The following is a 23,001-nucleotide window of genomic DNA, read 5'->3' as shown; positions in this document are numbered from 1 at the left end:
AAAATAGGAATTGCATTTTCCTATGATTTTCCTGTCATTATTCCAGGCACTTCAAAAGAATATCTCAATGGCATTCACCACAGGGAGTGGCTCAATAGTAGTAAACACGTGTGAAAGATTTTAAGAAATTAAAAGATCAGAATTTTTGCACCCAAAGGCAATTGAGTTTGAGTCAGCTACAATTTAAAGCGGGAGTGTGGAAAGCAAATTGAAGTAACTAGATGCATTTCTGGAGAAGGAGGGGATTGCGATTATATGCAAAATCAGAGAACATCTTCCAATTTGCAGTTTGTTCTTTCGTTACTTTTCCCAAAACAAAATGCCACGTACTCAATAGTATTACTGTAGTCTGTCTCAGCATTAGACTCGTCTCATTTAAGTGTGTGCATAAGTATATATTAAACATACCACTATACTCCATGAAACTAGTTGAATATTTTGTAATGAACTTAAGCGGACAGAAACCTAATTCTAGGTTCAGTAGGATTATAAGTAAAATTATACCCCATTACACCAGTTAAACATTTTGTAATTAACCTACACACACATGCATATTCCTATATTGAGAACGATTAGAAATAAAATCCAATTATAGAAAGTCAAATTCAAATTTATATACTCGTATTATTAAGTACTTTGTGAAATATACACCAATTTGACATGGTGCATTAAAATCCATATGCTGAAATTTGGTATCAGCTAAATAAAAGCAAGTTGTTTAATTATGGGCATCTTTGGAAATGCACAACACTGTTAATGCTTGAAATGACAAGGAAGTGGCTTCAATGTGCATGGTATGTAACACAAGAACAGAGTTTGAATCCTTCCAGCAATTTATCAGTGTCAACTTTCAGTTGCAGCGACCTTACTTCTGGTTTAAATGTCTCGAGTTGAAGACCTATTCTGGCGAGTCGAACCCGATCCTGGCTGACATTTCAGTAAATTGCTGGGGAAACTGGAGGTGCCATCTTTCAAATGGGTCATTAAATTGAAGCCCCAGCTGCCATCTCTGATAGATGGAAAGATCCAAGGGCACTATTCAAAGAGCCGGGGAATTTTCCTCAGACCCCCACCAAAATCTATCTCTCAATGAATATCTCATTGCTGTTTTTTGGAAACTCCTGCATGCAAATTGGCTGCAGTGTTTCCTTAGATTATGATGTGGAGATGCCGGCGTTGGACTGGGGTGAGCACAGTAAGAAGTCTTACAACACCAGGTTAAAGTCCAACAGGTTTGTTTCAAACACGAGCTTTCGGAGCACGGCTCCTGAAGAAGGAGCCGTGCTCCGAAAGCTCGTGTTTGAAACAAACCTGTTGGACTTTAACCTGGTGTTGTAAGACTTCTTACTGTCCTTAGATTATAACATTGACCACACTGTAAAAGTACTTAATTAGCTATGAAATGCTTTTGGGATGTGAGGTTACGAAAGACTAAATTAACTAAATACAAAGTCCTTCCTTCCATCCTTTCAGCTTGGATTTCTTTCTATTGGTTGAAACAAATCACAGAAAATGACTAAGAGCAGGATGTCCGGCTCCCTTTCACGTTTGACGGATTCAACGATAGGAGTGGAAAATATTGCGAGAACTGCCAAGTCGTGTTTTATAGCAGCGTAAACATGTCCCCTTCCCCCACCCCCATCAGTGTCGGGGCGTGGAACACCGGGAACATTATTTGAACACATTAGCATACCATTATCAGGCCCCCCACACTGGAATCCCCGCCCCGTCCCCGTCAAAAATTCCATCTATGATGGCTACATCACAACTGGTCTCTCAAGGTGTGCACCTGGCGAGCAGATTTCACAGGGGAGCTCAGGTGAGTGCAGAGCGGAGGGGGGGGGGGGGGGTTTCATGCCCAGGCAGTGCCAGGGTAATGCTCGGGGGGGAGGGGGTGTTCAGGGTGACCTGCCCTGCTTTGCCCTTGCTGCACTAGGCTAACCTCTACTAATGACGTCCCGCTCCTCAGCTGTCTTAAGTTTCTGGTGGAGCAGGTGCATCAGAGGCCGCCCGACCAACGATACATCATCATACCCGATTGTTGAAGGTTTAATTTTCAAAGTGCCCGACTATACAACGGAGAAAGCCGCCATTGCTGTTGGCAGCTTCACCGCTGCTTTTTACACCCGCCCTTGGCTTTTGCCGATTTCCAGGAAAATCTCACCCTAAACACTCGTTCCTGCACTTCCTTTGTGTTAAAGACTTCCGATCTATTTTGAAGTTTACAGTTGTATCAAATTTATGAAAGAGTTAACTTTATAAGTTTAGAGCCCAATCCAACAGCCACGCTGTGCTGATAGAAGTTGGGAGAATCCATTCCCGGGATCTACCCAGCTCGCAATACCTCGCGAGATCTAACATGATTTTGCGAGACGTTGCGATGTAAATCCCACCCCTTGTGGGCGGGATCATCTTTTGACAAATCTGCATATTAAAGCGAGACAGCTAGTCTCATTTTAATGGGCAGGTTCCCGAGGTACCTGAGACTTTGGGATTCATCCCCTTTGCTTCGGAGACCTTGGGTAAGTGCTGCTTGGTACTGGTCCCCATAAATGACTCCAACACATCATCAGCGAGGATGGACATCTTGCCAAGGTCATCCCCACACCCCCACTACTGGCCTTCAAACAACCGCGCAACCTCAAACAAACCATTGTTTGCAGCAAATTACCCAGCCTTCAGAACAGCAACCACAACACCACAAAACCCTGCCAGGGTAATCTCTGCAAGACATGCCAGATCATTGACATGGACACCACCATTACACGTGGAAACACCACCCACCAGGTACGCGGCGCATACTCGTGCGACTCGACCAATGTAGTCTACCTCATACGCTGCAGGAAAGGATGTCCCGAAGCGTGGTACATTGGCGAGACCATGCAGACACTGCGACAACGAATAAACGGGCATCGTGCGACTATCAAAAGGCAGGACTGTTCCCTTCCAGTTGGGGAACACTTCAGCAGTCAAGGACATTCAGCCTCTGATCTCCGGGTCAGCATTCTACAAGGAGGCCTTCAGGAGACGCGACAACGCAAAATTGCTGAGCAAAAACTTATAGCTAAGTTCCGCACGCATGAATGCGGACTCAACCGGGATCTGGGATTCATGTCGCATTACATTCGGCCCCCACCAACAAGCCTGGACTTGCAGAGGCCTACCGACTGAACTGGCTTGGGACAATTCACACCTCTTTAACCTGGAGTTACCTCTCTCTCTGCATCTTTGATGATTTGATTGCCTGCAGGTGCTCGCATTCCGGGGCATCTCTGACTGTGTCTATATAAACATTTCTGGAACAAGCCTTTCCATTCACCTGAAGAAGGAGCCGTGCTCCGAAAGCTCGTGTTTGAAACAAACCTGTTGGACTTTAACCTGGTGTTGTAAGACTTCTTACTGTGCTCACCCCAGTCCAACGCCGGCATCTCCACATCATGCCCATAAATGAAGACCAGATGAAATGGATGTCAAGGGGGTGAAAGGCACCTAGCTGGATACCCTTTGGGAAGGATGATGCACTGGCACTGCTGGTGTCAACTGGGCACCCTGGCCCTTCTAAGGTGTCCAGATGGCACTGCCAGTTTGACGGTGCCAAGCTGGTATTTTCTGTGCATGCTGGGGGTGCCCTGCGTCTGTGTTTGGGGGAGTGGGTACCCTCCCACAGTGCATTCTGGTTGGGGGGCCGGAGGGTCGCTCTGGGGGCTCCGGCGATCGGGAAGCCATTTCAGAAATGCCTTCCCAATCTTTCGTTACACTGGGGAGTTGCAGTGAGCGGAGCTCCTCAGTGTACAAAACAGTACTATGTGCATCATCGGCAGCGCATTGGCCGCTGAGGCCCCTTATCCAACACGCGTTGTGTTTAGCCACGAGTTTCTCGGTGCGGCGAGTACCAGGAAACACGCGGCTAAGCACGCTCGCTATGGAACTTTGTTCCCAATCAATTGAAACCCACCCAGAGTGTTCAGATTTTAAATTCACTGGGCAAATATTGACCAAGTGACTAATGTAGCACCCATATTTACAAAGGGGGGTTGCATAACTAACCAGTCAATGGGCAGCACATTGGCTCAGTGGGTAGGACTGCTGGCTCACGGTGCTGAGGGCCGGGGTTCGATCCCGGCCGCGGGTCATTTTCTTTTGGAGTTTGCACATTCTTCCCGTATCTGCGTGGGTCCCATAACCCACAAGATGTGCAGGGTAGGTGGATTGGCCACGATAAATTGCCCCTTCATTAAAAAAAACTAACCTGTGAATTACAGGCCAGTTGACCTAATGTGTATTGTAGGAAAATATTGTGAATCTTTCATTAAAGATGTGGATAAAGAAAAAACAATTAGAAGCAGGCAGCACTGAATACGAGAGTTACAATGAAATAGTTTATGTAACGTAGGTGTTATTGAAATGTTTTTATTTCACACAGAATTGTTGTTTCACATAAAACGCTAATATCTCTTCAAAGTGATAAAAGTTCCCAACATTATACTAAATACTTAGGCATGATATTTGTAGAATGTGACACACAATGACAAAAATAATTTTGAACAAAACTAGTGGTTATTTACTCGCTCCTAACATACTTGCATTAAACCAAAACTGCAGACTGTTCTAAGTTTAACTGTAGAATTGAAGAGCAAATTATTCTTTACATTCTAAAAGTTTACAATACCATATGAATTTGAATGGTAATTTTATGTTTAGAATTCCTAGCCTTAAGAAACCACGAGCTATTTTTAAAATATTGATTGAAGTTATATAAAAAGTATACATTTGTTTACAGTGCAAGAGAGTAAGTTTTTTTCCTTTTAAAATACTGAACAGGACAACATTATTATTGTTCAAAGGTAAAGTACTAAAAAAAACTATTGCTGTTAAAGGCCAGGCTTGAACTGTGAAAATAATTTTGTATTAAATAGAATAAAGAACAAAGAAAAGTACAGCACAGGAACAGGCCCTTCGGCCCTCCAAGCCTGCGCCAACCAGAGGGGAGATACTTTCCCAACAAGGGCTTTTTTGTCTCCCGTCTGGAAATATGTGCCTTGTTGCACAGCCACCGTCTCTCAGTTCATGGAATTTCATATTTTCCTTCAGTGGAACAGCTGAAAAATGGGAGAATGACTAACCATTATTCCATCTTAATCTGAGTTAAAAAAATTAAATATTTTCCACCAAGAACAGTTCCAGTAGCGATCACCACCCGAAAGCTCAAAGAAAACGGGTGCATGGGAAGACCATCTCCACCAATTCACACACCTCCCCGACTTGCACGTAGATCACGGTTCCTTTGTGGTCACTGGGTCAAAATGGCGGAACGTCTGATCAAGCAACAATGCGGGTAAAGCTTCACCGTGTGGACTGCGGTGATTTAAGGAGAGAACTTGCCACCATCTTATACAGGACAATGAGCGATGGGCAATAAATGCTGGTCTTGCTAATAATAGTCACAACCAAGAGCAAATATTTTTAAAAGTTCTGCAAAACTAGATATACTGTAGAGTCTAAATTGTGGTGGCCTTTTGGGAGAGGGCTGGACGACTATGGAGGACTCTCTAATAATCATTGATTAAATATAAGATTGCAATCTTGTGTTTCATATTGATGCAAAACGCCACCATAGCCCTGGCAGGGTTAATAATTTGCAACAAATGTTCAAAAGTACACAGTTATCTCAAGCCTTCTACACATATTTTTCTGAATTAGCTTAAACACAAGGCTTAGAGCAACAGAAAGAACAACTTCACAATGCATCCCCTCCCTTGCAAATGGTTTGATCCCTCTCATGCTTAGTGTGTGGAGTAGCACACAAGTGAATATCATGATACACCATCAGCAAATAATGTGTGCCAGGCGTAAGACTCTGAGTTTGGTGCCAGCAGTGACTATTTCCACTGTTGTGAACCCACTGTGACCATTAACAAAGAGATGTCATCACATTGGTAAAATGCTCCTGCATTGACAGCAATGGAAGGCAGTTGGCTTTTAATCATCGGTAAAGAAGCCCTTGATTCTAAAAGAACTTTGCCGAGCCAATAGAGGTTTGCTGAGCGGTTTTCCTACATTAGGTTCCATGTGCAGCCATCCAGTATATAATGTGGATTCACTTCAATCCAGATATGTAATTACACTCTTGACCCCAGAATACTTGAAGGTTGGATGAAAGCCTTGATCAGGGTCCCTTTATTTAGCTAGCAGTTTCTAAGAGTAATGAATAGTTCTGTGCTGTGGGTGCAGCTGTCACAGTTCTCTTTTGGGAACTGCTTTTATTACCCTCATGGGCATATATTGTGCATTTTGTTCTTTGTAGCATTATAACCTTGTTTCTTGGAGGTCTTCCTCTGCCTCCTCCTGTAAGGCACTTATTTTTGGCCGTGTTTTCCTTTTGCTTGAGTTCCTTCTGTGAGCGGTGAATAGCTTTGCACGGTCCAAATGGCCAAAAACCTGCTTGAAGAGGCTTGCTTCGGTTAAAAGTTTCTGCAGAGCATCAAACTGTTTCACTGAGCACCCTTCAATCACCTAAAATGATATTTCACAGATGATCAATCGTTAGACAATGGAGGTCCATTCAGTTCATCTTCAATTAATTTAAATTCTGGTCTTAATTGACGAGTGTAAAGCCGAACATAATTATTTACTAACAATACACCGAGTAAAGTGAAATGTGTTATCAAACAAGGATACAAACTGCATCTGGAATGGGAGGGTGAAGCTCTCTCAACATTTTATCACAAGATTTGTTTAAAATAAATCATTTAATCCCGGCTCTGGGTCACTGTCCGTGTGGAGTTTGCACATCCATGTTTGCATGGATTTCACCCCCACAACCCAAAGAGGTGCAGGTTAGGTAGATTGGCCTCGCTAAATTGCCCCTTAATTGGAAAAAAATAATTGGGTTCTCTAAATTTAAAAAAAAATCATTTACTTTGTTTAAAACAAAACTATTTGGCAATATGCCATAAAGTGACCATACGGTACGGCAGCACGGTAGCACAGTGGTTAGAACTGTTGCTTCACAGCACCAGGGTCCCGGGTTTGATTCACACTTAGGTCACTGTCTATGTGGAGTCTGCACATTATTCCTGTGTCTGCATAGCTTTCCTCCGGGTTCCTTCCACAAGTCTTGAAAGATGTGCTTGTTAGGTGAATTGGACATTCTGAATTCTCCCTCAGCGTACCCAAACAGGCGTCGGAGTGTGGCGACTAGGGGATTTTCATTGCAGTAACTTCATTGCAGTGTTAATGTAAGCCTACTTGTGATGATAGTAAAGATTATTATCACAAAAATCATAGAATTTACAGTGCAGAAGGAGGCCATTCGGCCCACCGAGTCTGCACCTGCTCTTGGAAAGAGCACCCTACCCAAGGTCCACACCTCCACCCTATCCCCATAACCCAATAACCCCACCCAACACTAAGGGCAATTTTGGACACTAAGGGCAATTTAGCATGGCCAATCCACCTAAACTGCACATCTTTGGATTGTGGGAGGAAACCGGAGCACCCGGAGGAAACCCACGCACACATAGGGAGAATGTGCAGATTCCTGTGACACAATTGTGCTAACCACAATGCTACCGTGCTGCCCAAAAGGGTAAAAGGGACCATAAAAGGACCATAAATTGTATAGAATATAGAAGACATAAGCTTTAGATGGTGATAAAAATGTTGGTCTGCTTAGTAGACCAGTGTGCAAGTCTTTCAGGAACATGTGGTGCATTTGATTTTATTTTCTGCCTTTGCCAATGATCTGATAGATACCGGTAGTGATAGCCTTCCCTTACAACCAAGGTCCCATGGGTGAGCCAAACCTTCCTGTTCCTGACAAACACTGCTCCACCTCCTCTTCCACTGCACCCTCTGTTTCACATGTTCACAGACACATGTCTCCCAAACCAACCTCAAGGAATCGAAGGCGATCTTAAGAACATACCAGAAATTGCTGACAATCGAGGAGAGCTTCCACTCTGTGTTCAGACAGTATAACAGTGCAGTTCGAAAATGTATGTTTGAGAGTTTTCCTTATGATTTGGAATGTTCTGTCCCAAAAAAAAACAGAAAAATTCAGATTGGAATCTGTCATTTTATATCTAATGTATTATAAACTCATCTTTGCTGGTCGATCTTAAATAACCGATGAATCTCTTAACAGCAATGGATTTGATACAAAATAATTGCTACACTCCTTGAGAATAATCGTTGCTCTATGTACCATTTGTTTTATGCGGAAGGTCAGTCGGCTCGATGCCTGCCTCGTGATGTTGAGCAACGTCCACAGCATGGGTTCTATTCCCGCGCTGGCTGAGGTTAACATGAGGTTACTGCTTTCTAACCTTTGTCCCTCGCCTGAGGTGTGGTGAGACTCAGGTTAAATCACCACCAGTCAGCTCTCTCTCACACAAAGGGTGGAGCAGCCTACCGTCCTCTGGGACAATGGCATATTTCATTTAATTAATTCTATACAGGCGTCTGCACATGATTCAAATCAGCTATCAACTCAAAAACTACAAAGTGAAACTGGAAATAATAATAGTATAAAATTACTTTTGGAATCAGAAAAATGACTCTGGTATACCAACCATTTAGCAGTTCTATTATATTTGAAATTCAGAATGAAGGCAATCCGAAAATTAGCAAGAAGAATCTTTATTATTTATTATCTGTTTGGAGTTCATCGACTACTTGCAGTCATTGTTTTAATCTATTCATATTTTGTAGCTCAAACTTACACCGGGTCCAGGTGAGCAGTAGGTTCATCCAGAAGTAGGATTTTGGCTTTGCTGAGAATGGATCGTGCCAAACACATGAGTTGCTTGTGGCCATTGCTGAGAATATAGCCGCCATCCACCAAAACAAAGTTAAGATTATCTGGGAATTGCTCAATCATTGATTTCAAGCCAACCTGCAGAGATAGAATTAGCATCAGTAAGCCAGGTAATAAGAAGGTAAGAGAGAGGAGGAGGTGTAAACCATTCGACCCCTTGAGCCTGCCTTCCATTCAATATGATCATGACCAATCTCACCTTGGGCTTCACCCCACTTTCTTGCTGTTCTCCTTAACCCTTGACTCCCCGATAATCCAAGAATCTACCTCAGCTTTGAATATGTTCAATGACGGCCTCCATGTCTCTTAGAGAGGAAATTGCTCCGCATCTCCATCTTAAGTGAGTGACTCCTTATTCTGAAACCAGGTCCCGGAGTTGTAGAATCCGCCACGTGCATCTATCCTGTCAAGCCCTCCCATATGTTTCAATGGGATCAACTCGCATTCTTCTTCTAAGCTACAACGTGTATAGCCCAAGCCTTTTAACCCAAAAATTAACCCGATGAAGACTCTCTGAACTGACTCCAATACAAATATCTCCCTCGTAAAAATAAGGAGCCCAAAACAAAGAAACAGTTCTCTTGGTGTGGTCTCATCAAAGCCCTGAATAATCGTAGCAAGAACATCCCGTCTTTCATACTCATCCTGCTTGTAATAAAGGCCAACATTTCATTTCTTTTTCTAAAGACATGCTGTGCCTGCTTGCTAACATTTTACTTTTATATTCTCCCTGCCAAAGTCACATGTTCCCACATTATTTTCCATTATAAGTCCCCATTCTAGTCACCTCTACAGACTCTTTGTGTATCTTTCTTGCAACTTGCTTTCCCACCTCTTTTTTATGGTCAGAACATTTGGCTACAATATACTCAGTCCCTTCGTCCAAGATGGATTGGAAGCATTTGAGGCCCCAGCACTGATCCCTGTGTCAACCTGCAAATGACTCCTCTATCTCTTCTGTTTTCTATTGGTTAGCTAATCCTCTAACCAAACCAAATACCCCAAACACCAAGAGCTCTTATCTTTTGCAGTAACCTCTTTGTGGAACCCCTTTGCTTTTTGGAAAACACTCAGGGCAGGATTCTCCCTTTCTTCTTCCGCCCTCTTCATTACATCCTCAAATAACCCTAGTAAATTCATCAAAAATGATTGCCTTTCATAAAACCACATTGGCCATGGTTTGATTGTACTGGTGCTTTTTCCTAATGGCCTGCTACTTCCTTAATAATGGATACTGGCATTTTCCCAATGTCAGGCTAACTCATCTCTCATTTCCTGCTCTCTCGCTCCCTCTTTCCTGAACAGGGCATCACATTTGCAGTTTTCTAATCCGGTAGGATCTTTTTGAAAGGCTACAAACAATGGATATAAATTCGGATTGCAACAGATGGAACTATGGTAGCTTTGCGCAAAATCGGAACGCATCCCTTTAATTCAAAGAACAAGAAGCATCTTTTCCTTTTCCATGAACTTGTGGTAGTCTTATGATCACCACCTGCAGTGGGTCCCTTGCTCTTGGCTTCTGTCTTAGACACCTGTGCGCTCTATCCACCTCTGGGGCCTTGTCCAGCACTCCCTCCTCCACCAGCCCCGTCAGCATCCTCAAAACATATCTCGTAGTAATCGTGCCTTCCACACCTTCGGGTAGGCCAAGGTTGCGCAGGTTCTGCCTTCCAGATCTATTTTTCTGCTCCTCTATCTTTCCTCTTAACGACTTGTAAAGGTCCCCCAAGAACGCCACCTCTGCCTCCAATGCCACCACCCGATTACTGTGGTTCGACATCACCCTCTTCATCTCCCGGATCTGCCACCCCTGTGTCTGCAAACATTTCTCGACCTCTTCCATTGAGCCCTTCAGGGGTGCAACCGGCCCTTCGATGACCTCCGATCGGTCCTCCTGCATCGCTTTTCCTTGTTGACGGACCTCTTCCCTCATAAAAGACAACAACTGCTCCATCTGGGACTTTCCAACATGCACCAGCCCTTCCCCCTCCACCATCTTTCCAATAACTGCTGTGCCATAGGTCTCTTCCAGCTCCTTGGCCTGGTCTTTCACCTTGTGCCGGGCCTGGTAACTAGCAGACATGACACACCCAGGAGGGAAACTTCTCCTCCAACCTTCAACTTTCAACTTTCAACCTTCAACCTTCAACCTTTCAAATTCCTCGGGGTGCACATCACCAAAAATCTGTCCTGGTCCACTCACGTCGACGCTATCACCAAGAAAGCACAACAGCGCCTATACTTCCTCAGGAAACTAAGGAAATTCGGCATGTCCACATTAACCCTTACCAACTTTTACAGATGCACCATAGTAAGCATCCTATTGGGCTGCGTCACAGCCTGGTATGGCAACTGCTCGGCCCAGGACCGCAAGGAACTTCAGAGAGTCATGAATACCGCCCAGTCCATCACACGAACCTGCCTCCCATCCATGGACTCCATCTACACCTCCCGCTGCCGGGGGAAGGCAGGCAGCATAATCAAGGATCCCTCCCACCCGGCTAACTTACTTTTCCAACTTCTTCCATCGGGCAGGAGATTCAGAAGTCTGAGAACACGGACGAACAGACTCAAAAACAGCTTCTTCCCCACTGTCACCAGACTCCTAAATGACCCTCTTATTGACTGACCTCATTAACACCCTGTATGCTTCATCCAATGCCAATGCTTATCTAGTTACATTGTATATCTTGTGTTGCCCTATTGTGTATTTTCTTGTATTTTCTTGAATTTTGTTTAATTCCCTTTTCTTCCATGTACTGAATGATCTGTTGAGCTGCTCGCAGAAAAATACTTTTCACTGTACCTCGGTACACGTGACAATAAACAAATCCAATCCAACTTTCCGTCGGAATTCCTCCCTTTTTCGGTTTTATGCCTTTGTGCAGGAGCTGCCCTGTGAGCGACCTCTCACTCCATGGCCGCCACCGGAAGTCTCACGGATGACTTTATAATGATTGAGATCATAAGCAATTATTTTTATGAAAGGAGAATTAAATGACTCAACAAATTGAGAGTATTTTACCCAGGGGACCCAAAAACAGCAACTAATGGTGTGAAGCCATGCATTGATCCCCACCCTTACAGAGTGCCTCCTCTACACCCCCCTCACATCACCTGGTGCTGGGAATTCAGGGGAGTCAGCCTGCTCCATGCTACCTGCATCCGGCTGAGATGCCCGTAGCTTCTGTCCTCATCATGGAGGCTGCCCCACTCGCTGCTGCTCTTACATCACTGCAGGGACAGTCTCTGTCACAGGGCCTTGGGATGTCGATAGTTCCTGACTCGGAGCAGTCAAGCTGGTGAGGGATGATGATGGTTCTCCCTCAGAGTTGGCCTCACATCAGCACTTTGGACTTCTGTCGTCTTTTCATGGTGCTCTTGCACGCTGAATGGAACCTCCAACTAGACAACAGCTGACACCCACTGCAAACATGGAGCAGTGGATGTGGAGTATATGGATTTCAGGACGGCATTTGATAAGGTTCCCCATAGTGGAAAGTTAGAATTGGCTGGAGGAAAGACGACAGTGGATGGAAAGCATTCAGCCTGGAGGTCAGTGACCAGTGGTGTCCCTCAGGGATCTGTTCTGGGACCTCTGCTCTTTGTGGTTTTTATAAATAACTTGGATGAGGAAGTGGAAGGATGGGTTAGTAAGTTTGCCGATGACACAAAAGGTTGGTGGAGTTGTAGATAGAGTCGAGGGCTGTTACAGGTTACAACAGGAAGCAGAGCTGGGCTGAGAAGTGGCAGATGGAGTTCAACCTAGATAAATGTGAAGCAATTCATTTTGGAAGGTCGAATTGGAATGCTGAACACAGGGTTAAAGGCAGGATTCTTGGAAGCGTGGAGGAACAGAAGGATCTTGTGGTCCACGTACATAGATCCCTCAAAGTTGCCACCCAGGTTGATAAGGTTGTAAAGAAGGCATGTTGGCTTTCATTAACAGGGGGATTGAGTTTAAGAGCTGTTATAGGAAGGATGTGGATGCTTTGGAGAGGGTGCAGAGGAGATTTAACAAGATGCTGCCTGGACTGGAGGGCATGTATTATGAAGAAAGGTTGAGGGAGCTCGGGCTTTTCTCACTGGAGCGAAGAACAAAGAACAAAGAACAAAGAAAATTACAGCACAGGAACAGGCCCTTCGGCCGTCCCAGCCTGCGCCGATCCAGATCCTTTATCTAAACCTGTCTCCTATTTTCCAAGGTCTACTTCGCTCTGTTCCCGCCCATTCATATACCTGTCTAGATGCTTCTTAAATGATGCTATCGTGCCCACCTCTACCACCTCCGCTGGTAAAGCGTTCCAGGCACCCACCACCCTCTGCGTAAAAAACTTTCCACGCACATCTCCCTTAAACTTTCTCCCTCTCACCTTGAAATCGTGACCCCTTGTAACTGACACCCCCACTCTTGGGAAAAGCTTGTTGCTATCCACCCTGTCCATACCTCTCATAATTTTGTAGACCTCAAACAGGTCCCCCCTCAACCTCCATCTTTCCAATGAAAACAATCCTAATCTACTCAACCTTTCTTCATAGCTAGCACCCTCCATACCAGGCAACATCCTGGTGAACCTTCTCTGCACCCTCTCCAAGGCATCCACATCATTCTGGTAATGTGGCGACCAGAACTGCATGCAGTATTCCAAATGTGGCCGAACCAAAGTCCTATACAACTGTAACATGACCTGCCAACTCTTGTACTCAATACCCCGTCCGATGAAGGCAAGCATGCTGTATGCCTTCTTGACCACTCTATCAACCTGCGTTGCCACCTTCAGGGTACAATGGACCTGAACTCCCAGATCTCTCTGCACATCAATTTTCCCGAAGACCCTTCCATTGACCATATAGTCCGCTCTTGAATTTGATCTTCCAAAATGGATCACCTCGCATTTGCCTGGATTGAACTCCATCTGCCATTTCTCTGCCCAACTCTCCAATCTATCTATATTTTGTTGTATTCTCTGACAGTCCTCCTCACTATCTGCAACTCCACCAATCTTAGTATCATCTGCAAACTTGCTAATCAGACCACCTATACCTTCCTCCAGGTCATTTATGTAGATCACAAACAACAGTGGTCCGAGCACGGATCCCTGTGGAACACCACTAGTCACCCTTCTCCATTTTGAGACACTCCCTTCCACCACTACTCTCTGTCTCCTATTGACCAGCCAGTTCTTTATCCATCTAGCTAGTGCACCCTGAACCCCATACGACTTCACTTTTTCCATCAACCTGCCATGGGAAACCTTATCAAACGCCTTACTAAAGTCCATGTATACGACATCTACAGCTATGCAAAGTACTCATTAAGAATCTCACCCATTTCCTCTAAGTCCACGCATAAATTCCCTCTTTTGTCTTTAAGTGGGCCAACCCTTTCTCTAGTTACCCTCTTGCTCCTTACATACGAATAAAATGCTTTGGGATTTTCGTTAACCCTGTTAGCCAAAGATATTTCATGACCCCTTTTAGCCCTCTTTATTGCGTGTTTGAGATTCGTCCTACTTTCCCGATATTCCTCCAAAGCTTCATCAGTTTTGAGTTGCCTCGATCCTATGTATGCTTCCTTTTTCACCTTAGCTAGTCTCACAATTTCACCCGTCATCCATGGTTCCCTACTCTTGCCATTTCTATTTTTCATTTTCACAGGAACATGTCTGTCCTGCACTCTAATCAACCTTTCCTTAAAAGACTTCCACATTTCAAATGTGGATTTACCCTTAAACAGCTGCTTCCAATCCACATTCCCTAGCTCCTGCCGAATTTTGTTATACTCTGCCTTTCCCCAATTTAGTACTCTTCCTTTCGGACCCCTCTTGTCCTTGTCCATGAGTATTCTAAAACTTACGGAACTCTGATCGCTATTCCCAAAGTAATCACCGACTGAAACATCAACCACCTGGCCGGGATCATTCCCCAATACCAGGTCCAGTCTGGCCCCTTCCCGAGTTGGACTATTTACATACTGCTCTAAAAAAACTCTCCTGGATGCTCCTTACAAACTCTGCTCCATCTACGCCTCCAACACTACACAAATCCCATTCAATGTTGGGAATGTTAAAATCTCCCATCACAACCACCCTATTGCTCCTACATTTTTCTATAATCTGTCTGCATATTTGTACCTCTACTTCAAGAAGGAAGAGATGTGACATGATAGAGGTGTACAAGGTGATAAGAGGCATGGATAGACTGGATAGCCAGAGACTTTTCCCCAGGGTGGATATGGCTGTCATGAGAGGACATAATTTTAAGGTGATTGGAGGAAGGATAAGGAGAGATGTCAGAGGTAAGTTCTTTACACAGAGAGTGGTGGGTGCGTGAAATGCACTGCCAGCGGAGATGGTGGAGTCAGAGTCATTAGGGGCATTTAAGCGACGTTTGGACAGGCACATGGACAGCAGTAAGTTGAAAGGGTGTAGGTTAGGTTGATTTTAGATTAGGATAAATGGTCGGCACAACATCGTGGGCTGAAGGGCCTGTACTGTGCTGTACTGTTCTATGTTCTAAACATCTCTGCGCCATCAGAGACACGGAGTGGTTCATGCTATACAGAGTCTCATTATTTCTGTGTCTATCAGCATATTGCTATTGTTGCATGGACTCAGAGTGCTGCTGTATAAGGGTCTCCAAGAGGGTGGCCACTTTCTCAATGGAGGAGCTCATACACTCAAATACCTGAGCCATGACCAGACATGGGCTGCACGGACTTCTCCATTTTCTGTCCATGGCTCTACAAGGCCCCGGGGATCTCTGACAATTACAGTTTGTCTGTCACTGATGTTTGTGACACCCGAGGCCCAGCATCTCCATCCAGTGGAGCGTGGCTGTGTCTATCCTCCGTGGGGAACTGCTCACTCTGCCTCACTCTCCACCTCCTGCTCACCCAGTGCTCTTTGCCATAAGTTCTTAACTTAATTTAGGCCCAACCCAGGTGAGTGTGTCTGTGCTGGTGGATGATGTGGACGTATGATGACTCTTTGATGCCCCAAAGTGGAAAATAGCTTGGCAATTGGCATTGTCAAGGGTCAAAGGTGAATATCGATCATTTGATTGAGTTGTGGGATAACAACCAGGCAATCATGCCCTAGCAAAGAGTCATAACCGGACTTCAAATAGGAATAGGAGAAAGCAAAGTACTTTTCTTTTTGTAGAAAAATACCTCAGGAAATAAACAATTTTTGCTGGATTAAGAATTCTGACCTTGATGTTGTTCATCGAAGAAAAATTCAATCCCCAGGATATAATTTGAATTCACGCACGGGTTAAAATAGGAGGCAGTTTGCGCAATGCAAACACAATAGATGTTTGCAGAAATAATCATGCTGTGAACTTTGAACTGCATTTTTCAGTTATTTTTAAAATTTGATGGAAAGAACATTATTCCTAAGCAGAGAGAATTCAATTAAATTTCAACAATTTACGGTGCAATTTGGCAGAATGGCATCTCGGTTGCTTTAGTTTACCCAGGGTTAATGAATCATGGACTGTGTTTGTAACCAGCACCCAGCAAAGCTTTACCTCTTCAGTAACATTCCAGATCTCCTCATCACTCCACTGTTCGTAAGGATCCAGGTTTTTCCGGAAGGTTCCAGAGAACACAAAGACTTTCTGTAAGGTGGAATATTGAATTGAGTTGTTTTGTAAAAGTTTATTACCGTTCTGATTGACATCATCATCAAAATATCATCACAGGATGAGAAGGTAGAAAAGCCAGCAGTCATCTCGATTTTTCGAGGATCAGTTATTCACAAACTGTTTGGTTGAAGGACGCAGTTTCAAACGGATAATAGTCACCAACACCCCAATTAAATTAGAACACTGTGTAATGCTCATAATTTGAAACTGCTGCATGTAAAGAGTATATTGTCATAAACCAAGTATTTACACACAGATATGAAGTGGGCGTGTCTGCTTCTCACTCACAGTCTGTCCACCTTAGGAAGGAGCAGACAGAGGACAGGAGCGTAGAGAGGGCAGGAGCCCACAGAAGGAAGAAGCTGGAGAGGGAAGAGGAGCGGGGGGGGGGGAGATCAGAGCAGGGAAAAAGTACGAGGGGGGGGGCAAATGGAGAACAGGAGCACTGTGGCGGTGGGGTGAGGGTGGAGGGAGCAGGACGTGTAGAACAAAAAGGCCAAGACAGAAGGAGCAGGTCCACGGGGGAAAGGGGGGGGGGTGGGCAGGGCTAAATGGATAGGGGGGGTATAGGATCACGGGGTTGGGTAGCAGGACTGCAGAGCTTGGGGGGGGGCAGGATCGCAGGGGTGGGGGGGGCAGGATCGCAGGGTTGGGGGGAGGCAGGATCGCAGGGTTGGGGGGGGCAGGATCGCAGGGGTGGGGGGGGCAGGATCGCAGGGGTGGGGGGGCAGGATCGCAGGGTTGGGGGGGGCAGGATCGCAGGGGTGGGGGGGGCAGGATCGCAGGGGTGGGGGGGGCAGGATCGCAGGGTTGGGGGGGGGCAGGATCGCAGGGGTGGGGGGCAGGATCGCAGGGTTGGGGGGGGCAGGATCGCAGGGTTGGGGGGGGGCAGGATCGCAGGGGTGGGGGGCAGGATCGCAGGGTTGGGGGGGGCAGGATCGCAGGGGTGGGGGGCAGGATCGCAGGGTTGGGGGGGGCAGGATCGCAGGGTTGGGGGGCAGGATCGCAGGGGTGGGGGGCAGGATCGCAGGGTTGGGGGGGGGCAGGATCGCAGGGGTGGGGGGCAGGATCGCAGGGCTTGGGGGGGGCAGGGCTAAATGGATAGGGGGGGTATAGGATCACGGGGTTGGGTAGCAGGACTGCAGGGCTTGGGGGGGGCAGGATCGCAGGGGTGGGGGGGGGGCAGGATCACAGGGTGGGGGGGCAGGATCACAGGGGTGGGGGGGGGCAGGATCACAGGGGTGGGGGCAGGATCGCAGAGTTGGGGGGGCCAGGATCGCAGGGGTGGGGGGGCAGGATCGCAGGGGTGGGGGGGCAGGATCGCAGGGGTGGGGGGGGCAGGATCGCAGGGGTGGGGGGGCCAGGATCACAGGGGTGGGGAGGAGGCCAGGATCACAGGGTTGGGGGGGGCCAGGATCGCAGGGGTGGGGGGGGGGGCAGTATCGCAGGGTTGGGGGGGCCAGGATCGCAGGGGTGGGGGGGCCAGGATCGCAGGGGTGGGGAGGAGGCCAGGATCGCAGGGTTGGGGGGGCAGGATCGCAGGGGTGGGGGGGCCAGGATCGCAGGGTTGGGGGGCAGGATCGCAGGGGTGGGGGGGCAGGATCGCAGGGGTGGGGGGGGCAGGGTCGCAGGGGTGGGGGGCAGGATCGCAGGGTTGGGGGGCAGGATCGCAGGGGTGGGGGGGCAGGATCGCAGGGGTGGGGGGGGCAGGGTCGCAGGGGTGGGGGGCAGGATCGCAGGGTTGGGGGGCAGGGTCGCAGGGGTGGGGGGCAGGATCGCAGGGGTGGGGGGGCCAGGATCACAGGGTGGGTGGGCCAGGATCGCAGGGGTGGGGGGGCCAGGATCGCAGGGTTGGGGGGGGTCAGTATCGCAGGGTTGGGGGGGGTCAGTATCGCAGGGTTGGGGGGGCCAGGATCGCAGGGGTGGGGGGGCCAGGATCGCAGGGGTGGGGGGGCCAGGATCGCAGGGGTGGGGGGGCCAGGATCGCAGGGTTGGGGGGGGTCAGTATCGCAGGGTTGGGGGGGCCAGGATCGCAGGGTTGGGGGGGCCAGGATCACAGGGGTGGGGGGGCCAGGATCGCAGGGTTGGGGGGGGCCAGGATCGCAGGGGTGGGGAGGAGGCCAGGATCGCAGGGTTGGGGGGGCCAGGATCGCAGGGGTGGGGGGGGCAGGATCGCAGGGTTGGGGGGGCAGGATCGCAGGGGTGGGGGGGGGGCCAGGATCGCAGGGGTGGGGGGCAGGATCGCAGGGGTGGGGGGGCAGGATCGCAGGGGTGGGGGGGCCAGGATCGCAGGGTTGGGGGGCAGGATCGCAGGGGTGGGGGGGCAGGATCGCAGGGGTGGGGGGGGCAGGGTCGCAGGGGTGGGGGGCAGGATCGCAGGGTTGGGGGGCAGGATCGCAGGGTTGGGGGGGCAGGATCGCAGGGGTGGGGGGCAGGATCGCAGGGGTGGGGGGGCAGGATCGCAGGGGGGGGGGGGGCAGGGTCGCAGGGGTGGGGGGCAGGATCGCAGGGTTGGGGGGCAGGGTCGCAGGGGTGGGGGGCAGGATCGCAGGGGTGGGGGGGCCAGGATCACAGGGTGGGTGGGCCAGGATCGCAGGGGTGGGGGGGCCAGGATCGCAGGGTTGGGGGGGGTCAGTATCGCAGGGTTGGGGGGGCCAGGATCGCAGGGTTGGGGGGGGTCAGTATCGCAGGGTTGGGGGGGCCAGGATCGCAGGGTTGGGGGGGCCAGGATCGCAGGGGTGGGGGGGCCAGGATCGCAGGGGTGGGGGGCAGGATCGCAGGGGTGGGGGGGCCAGGATCACAGGGTGGGTGGGCCAGGATCGCAGGGGTGGGGGGGCCAGGATCGCAGGGTTGGGGGGGGTCAGTATCGCAGGGTTGGGGGGGCCAGGATCGCAGGGTTGGGGGGGCCAGGATCGCAGGGGTGGGGGGGCCAGGATCGCAGGGGTGGGGGGGCCAGGATCGCAGGGGTGGGGGGGCCAGGATCGCAGGGTTGGGGGGGGTCAGTATCGCAGGGTTGGGGGGGCCAGGATCGCAGGGTTGGGGGGGCCAGGATCACAGGGGTGGGGGGGCCAGGATCGCAGGGTTGGGGGGGGCCAGGATCGCAGGGGTGGGGAGGAGGCCAGGATCGCAGGGTTGGGGGGGCCAGGATCGCAGGGGTGGGGGGGGCAGGATCGCAGGGTTGGGGGGGCAGGATCGCAGGGGTGGGGAGGAGGCCAGGATCGCAGGGGTGGGGGGCAGGATCGCAGGGGTGGGGGGGCAGGATCGCAGGGGTGGGGGGGGCAGGGTCGCAGGGGTGGGGGGCAGGATCGCAGGGTTGGGGGGCAGGATCGCAGGGTTGGGGGGGCCAGGATCGCAGGGGTGGGGGTGGCCAGGATCGCAGGGGTGGGGGTGGCCAGGGCCACCGGGGGGGGGCAGGATCACGGGGTTGGGGAGCCAGGGCCATGGAGGGAGGGCAGGGCAGGATCACGGGGTTGGGGGCCAGGGCCACGGGGGGGGGGGCAGGATCACGGGGTTGGGGGGCCACGGGGGGGGCAGGATCTTGGGGTTGGGGGGTAGAATCGGAGGGGTGGGGGGGGGAAGACCACGGGGTTGGGGAGCCAGGGCCATGGAGGGGGGCAGGATCACGGGGTTGGGGGGTAGGATCGGAGGGGTGGGGGGGCAGAATCATGGGAGTGGTGGGGGCAGGATTGCTGAGGAGCAGGAGCAGGAATACGGGGGGGGTGTGGGGGTTTGCAATGGGAAGCAGGAACCCTGGATGAGCAGGAGGGCTGGGGGATGAGCAGGAATGTTGGAGGTGAGGGCAGGAATGCTGGGGAATGGGTGGAAACACTGGGGGTGGTGATCAGGAAGATTGGGGCCATGAGCAGGAATGCTGGGGAGGCAGGAGCACGGGTGTGATCAGGGAGACTGTGGGGGAGTGAGCAGGAACAGTGGGGGGGGATGAACAGGAATGCTGTGGGAGAGCAGGAATATCGGGGGGGGAATAGGAATGCTGGGGTGGCGCAGTCAGCGGGAGAGGAAAATACTGGGGGGGGGGGGGGTAGCAGGAAAACGTTCGGGGAGGGGGGTGAGCAGGAAAATGCTGGGGAGGAGGGTGAGCAGGAACACTGTGGGGGGGTGAACAGGAGCAATGGGGGGGAGCAGGAACGCTGGGAGGGATAGAGTGGGAGCTGGAATGTGGAAGAAGGAGCACTATGGTGGTGAAGGAGAGCAGGAAAATGGTCGGAGCAGAGCACCCCTCCAGTTGTGCTACTCATTCATTCTTGGTGACCAGAATGCCCTGTTTCCCCTGACAGAGGGGGGGGGGGGGGGGGGGGTTTAGTACTGGGGACACTGTTTGAGAATGAGGGACGGCCCATTCAGGACTGAAGTGATGAGGAATTTCTTCATTCAGAAGGTGATGAATCTTTGGAATTCTCTGCTCCAGGATTGGGGTCGGTCATTGGGCACATATTTAAGACAGGATCGATTAGATTTCTAGATATTACAGATATCAAGAGATATGGGAAATACCGCAGGAAAATGGGATTCAACTAGAAGATCAGGATATTTGTGTTTACCATTTGAAATGTACATGTAATAGAAGCTGATAAAAGTCCCAGATTCTTGAAACCATTTTTACCCGAGGAAACTAATTCAAATTTTCTCCTTGTACACAAAAACTGCTTTAATCTTTATCCCCAGCCTAGAATAAATCATGCCACGATTTTCAATATCATTGAATTCACATTAAGTGAAAGAAAATCAATAAGGAACCATCACTGACATGCGATACATCTCTTCTATTCAAAAGTCTTTGCTGCGTGCTGCATTTTAGGATGTATTTACCTGTGGAATTACCCCGAATGCCTTTCTCCACTTTTGCAAGGAGACTGAATTCCAGGATATCCCGTCAATCTGGATTTCCCCCTCGGTGGACAAGAGACGCAGAAGAGCAGAGAGCAGAGTGCTCTTACCAGCGCCTGTACGTCCTAGCAGCCCAACCTGTTGTGTAACCAGAGCACGATGCTTAAAAACAGAACTAAACACAGGAAATGGGCTGAGCCTTGTTAAAAAGGTAGGTACAACAGAGACACAATGCAACTAGATTTTGATGCTGAGCAAATCACCTCAAGCTGTTTTCTGTATTTAAGAAGCGGCTCATTAAACAACCGTTATGATAACTAACTGATGCAAGGAAACATTTTGATTCTGTCTATATTGATTCTGTCTACACTGCCTTGGGAAAGCGGGCAGCATAATCAAAGACCCCTCCCACCCGCGTTATTCTCTTCCAACCTCTTCCATCGGGCAGGATATACAAAAGTCTGAGAACACGACTAACAGATTCAAACACAGCTTCTTTCCCGCTGTTACCAGACTCCTAAATGACCCTCTTATGGACTGAACTGATCTCTCCACTCATCTTCTCTACTGTGTAGTACGACACTCCGTATGTTTCACCTGATGTACATGTATTTACGCTGTGTATGTCCTATATTTTTCATGTATGGAGCAATCTGCCTGGACTGCACGCTGAACAATACTTTTCACTGTACCTCGGTACACGTGACAATAAATCTAAATCTAAACATAGGTTTTGGAACTTTTTGCTTACAGATGCCGTTAGGTTTCGGTATAAAATAGATTTCCAATGTTAAATCGGTATTTATCTGAAATAACTTTCTATAATTCTGTTATATCGCCCAAGGGGTTGACCCAATTGATATCCCCACGGGGTTTGTGGAGTGTGAGCTCCCCCGCTGAGGGCTGGAGGCCAAACAGTGGCTTTGTTAATTCCCCAAAATAAAGGAAGGAGCCGGCATCTCAGGAAGGTCCCAGCTGGGACTGTTGCTAAGTTGCTGCATTTCCTAACTGTGAGTAGGCAATAAACTACCATTGACTCATCTTTTCTGGACTCCTCATTGACTACAATAAATTCCAACACCTGAAACCCATCAGTTTTCAACATAGTTGCATACAACTGCCCGATGATAATAGTTTACATTACTGATGAACCCAAATGGACTCTGCTGGCCTCAGGCAGGTTGTTTTAATGGAATCTGGGTCTTGTATTGAAGACATACTGGAAAAAAAGCAACAGATTGAAAGCTGGGGAGTCACCTGGTCCAGTTGCATTGCATCCTGGGTTGTTGAAAGAAGCAAAGGTAAAAATAGCAGAGGCGTTGGTCACAACCCTCAATCCTCACTTGCTGCAGGAAGAGTTGCTATCATAGCATTATTTATGAAATGAGAGTGGGATAGACCAGGAAGCCAAAGGCCAGTCAACCTAACTTCAGTGGTGTTATTTAAAAGTATTATTGGGGGAAAATGTACTTTAATTTGAAAAGGCATGGGTTAAATAGGAGGATCCAGCATGGATGTATGAAATGCAAACTGTCTGACTACCATGGCTGAATCCTTTGATGAGGTAACAGAGAAGGTTGAACAAGGGAAGACAGTAAAAAAAAATGGCATACAGGAGGCCTATGAAAGAAAGAGCAAATTGCATTCATATAGCGCCTTTCACAACCTCAGGACATCCCAACGTGCTT

General features: G+C 48.8%; 1 protein-coding gene across 1 annotated transcript in view; it reads right to left on the bottom strand.

Moving 5' to 3' along the window:
* Window positions 1–4,376: 4,376 nt before the first annotated feature.
* The window catches only part of cftr (CF transmembrane conductance regulator), a 189,092-nt gene continuing 170,467 nt past the window's right edge, over window positions 4,377–23,001 (bottom strand). Inside the window, exons 23-27 of the mRNA XM_038781050.1 lie at window positions 21,296–21,451; window positions 16,352–16,441; window positions 8,724–8,896; window positions 7,928–8,033; window positions 4,377–6,513 (exon numbers count right to left, since the gene is read on the bottom strand). Of these exons, the coding sequence (XP_038636978.1) occupies window positions 6,307–6,513; window positions 7,928–8,033; window positions 8,724–8,896; window positions 16,352–16,441; window positions 21,296–21,451 (732 nt within the window). The 3' untranslated portion in view covers window positions 4,377–6,306. The remainder of the gene's footprint in view (window positions 6,514–7,927; window positions 8,034–8,723; window positions 8,897–16,351; window positions 16,442–21,295; window positions 21,452–23,001) is intronic.

This window comes from Scyliorhinus canicula, chromosome 20 (genome assembly GCF_902713615.1).
Source record: "Scyliorhinus canicula chromosome 20, sScyCan1.1, whole genome shotgun sequence".
In the NCBI taxonomy this organism is placed as follows: Eukaryota; Metazoa; Chordata; class Chondrichthyes; order Carcharhiniformes; family Scyliorhinidae; genus Scyliorhinus; species Scyliorhinus canicula.
This window is presented reverse-complemented; position numbering and strand designations above follow the sequence as displayed.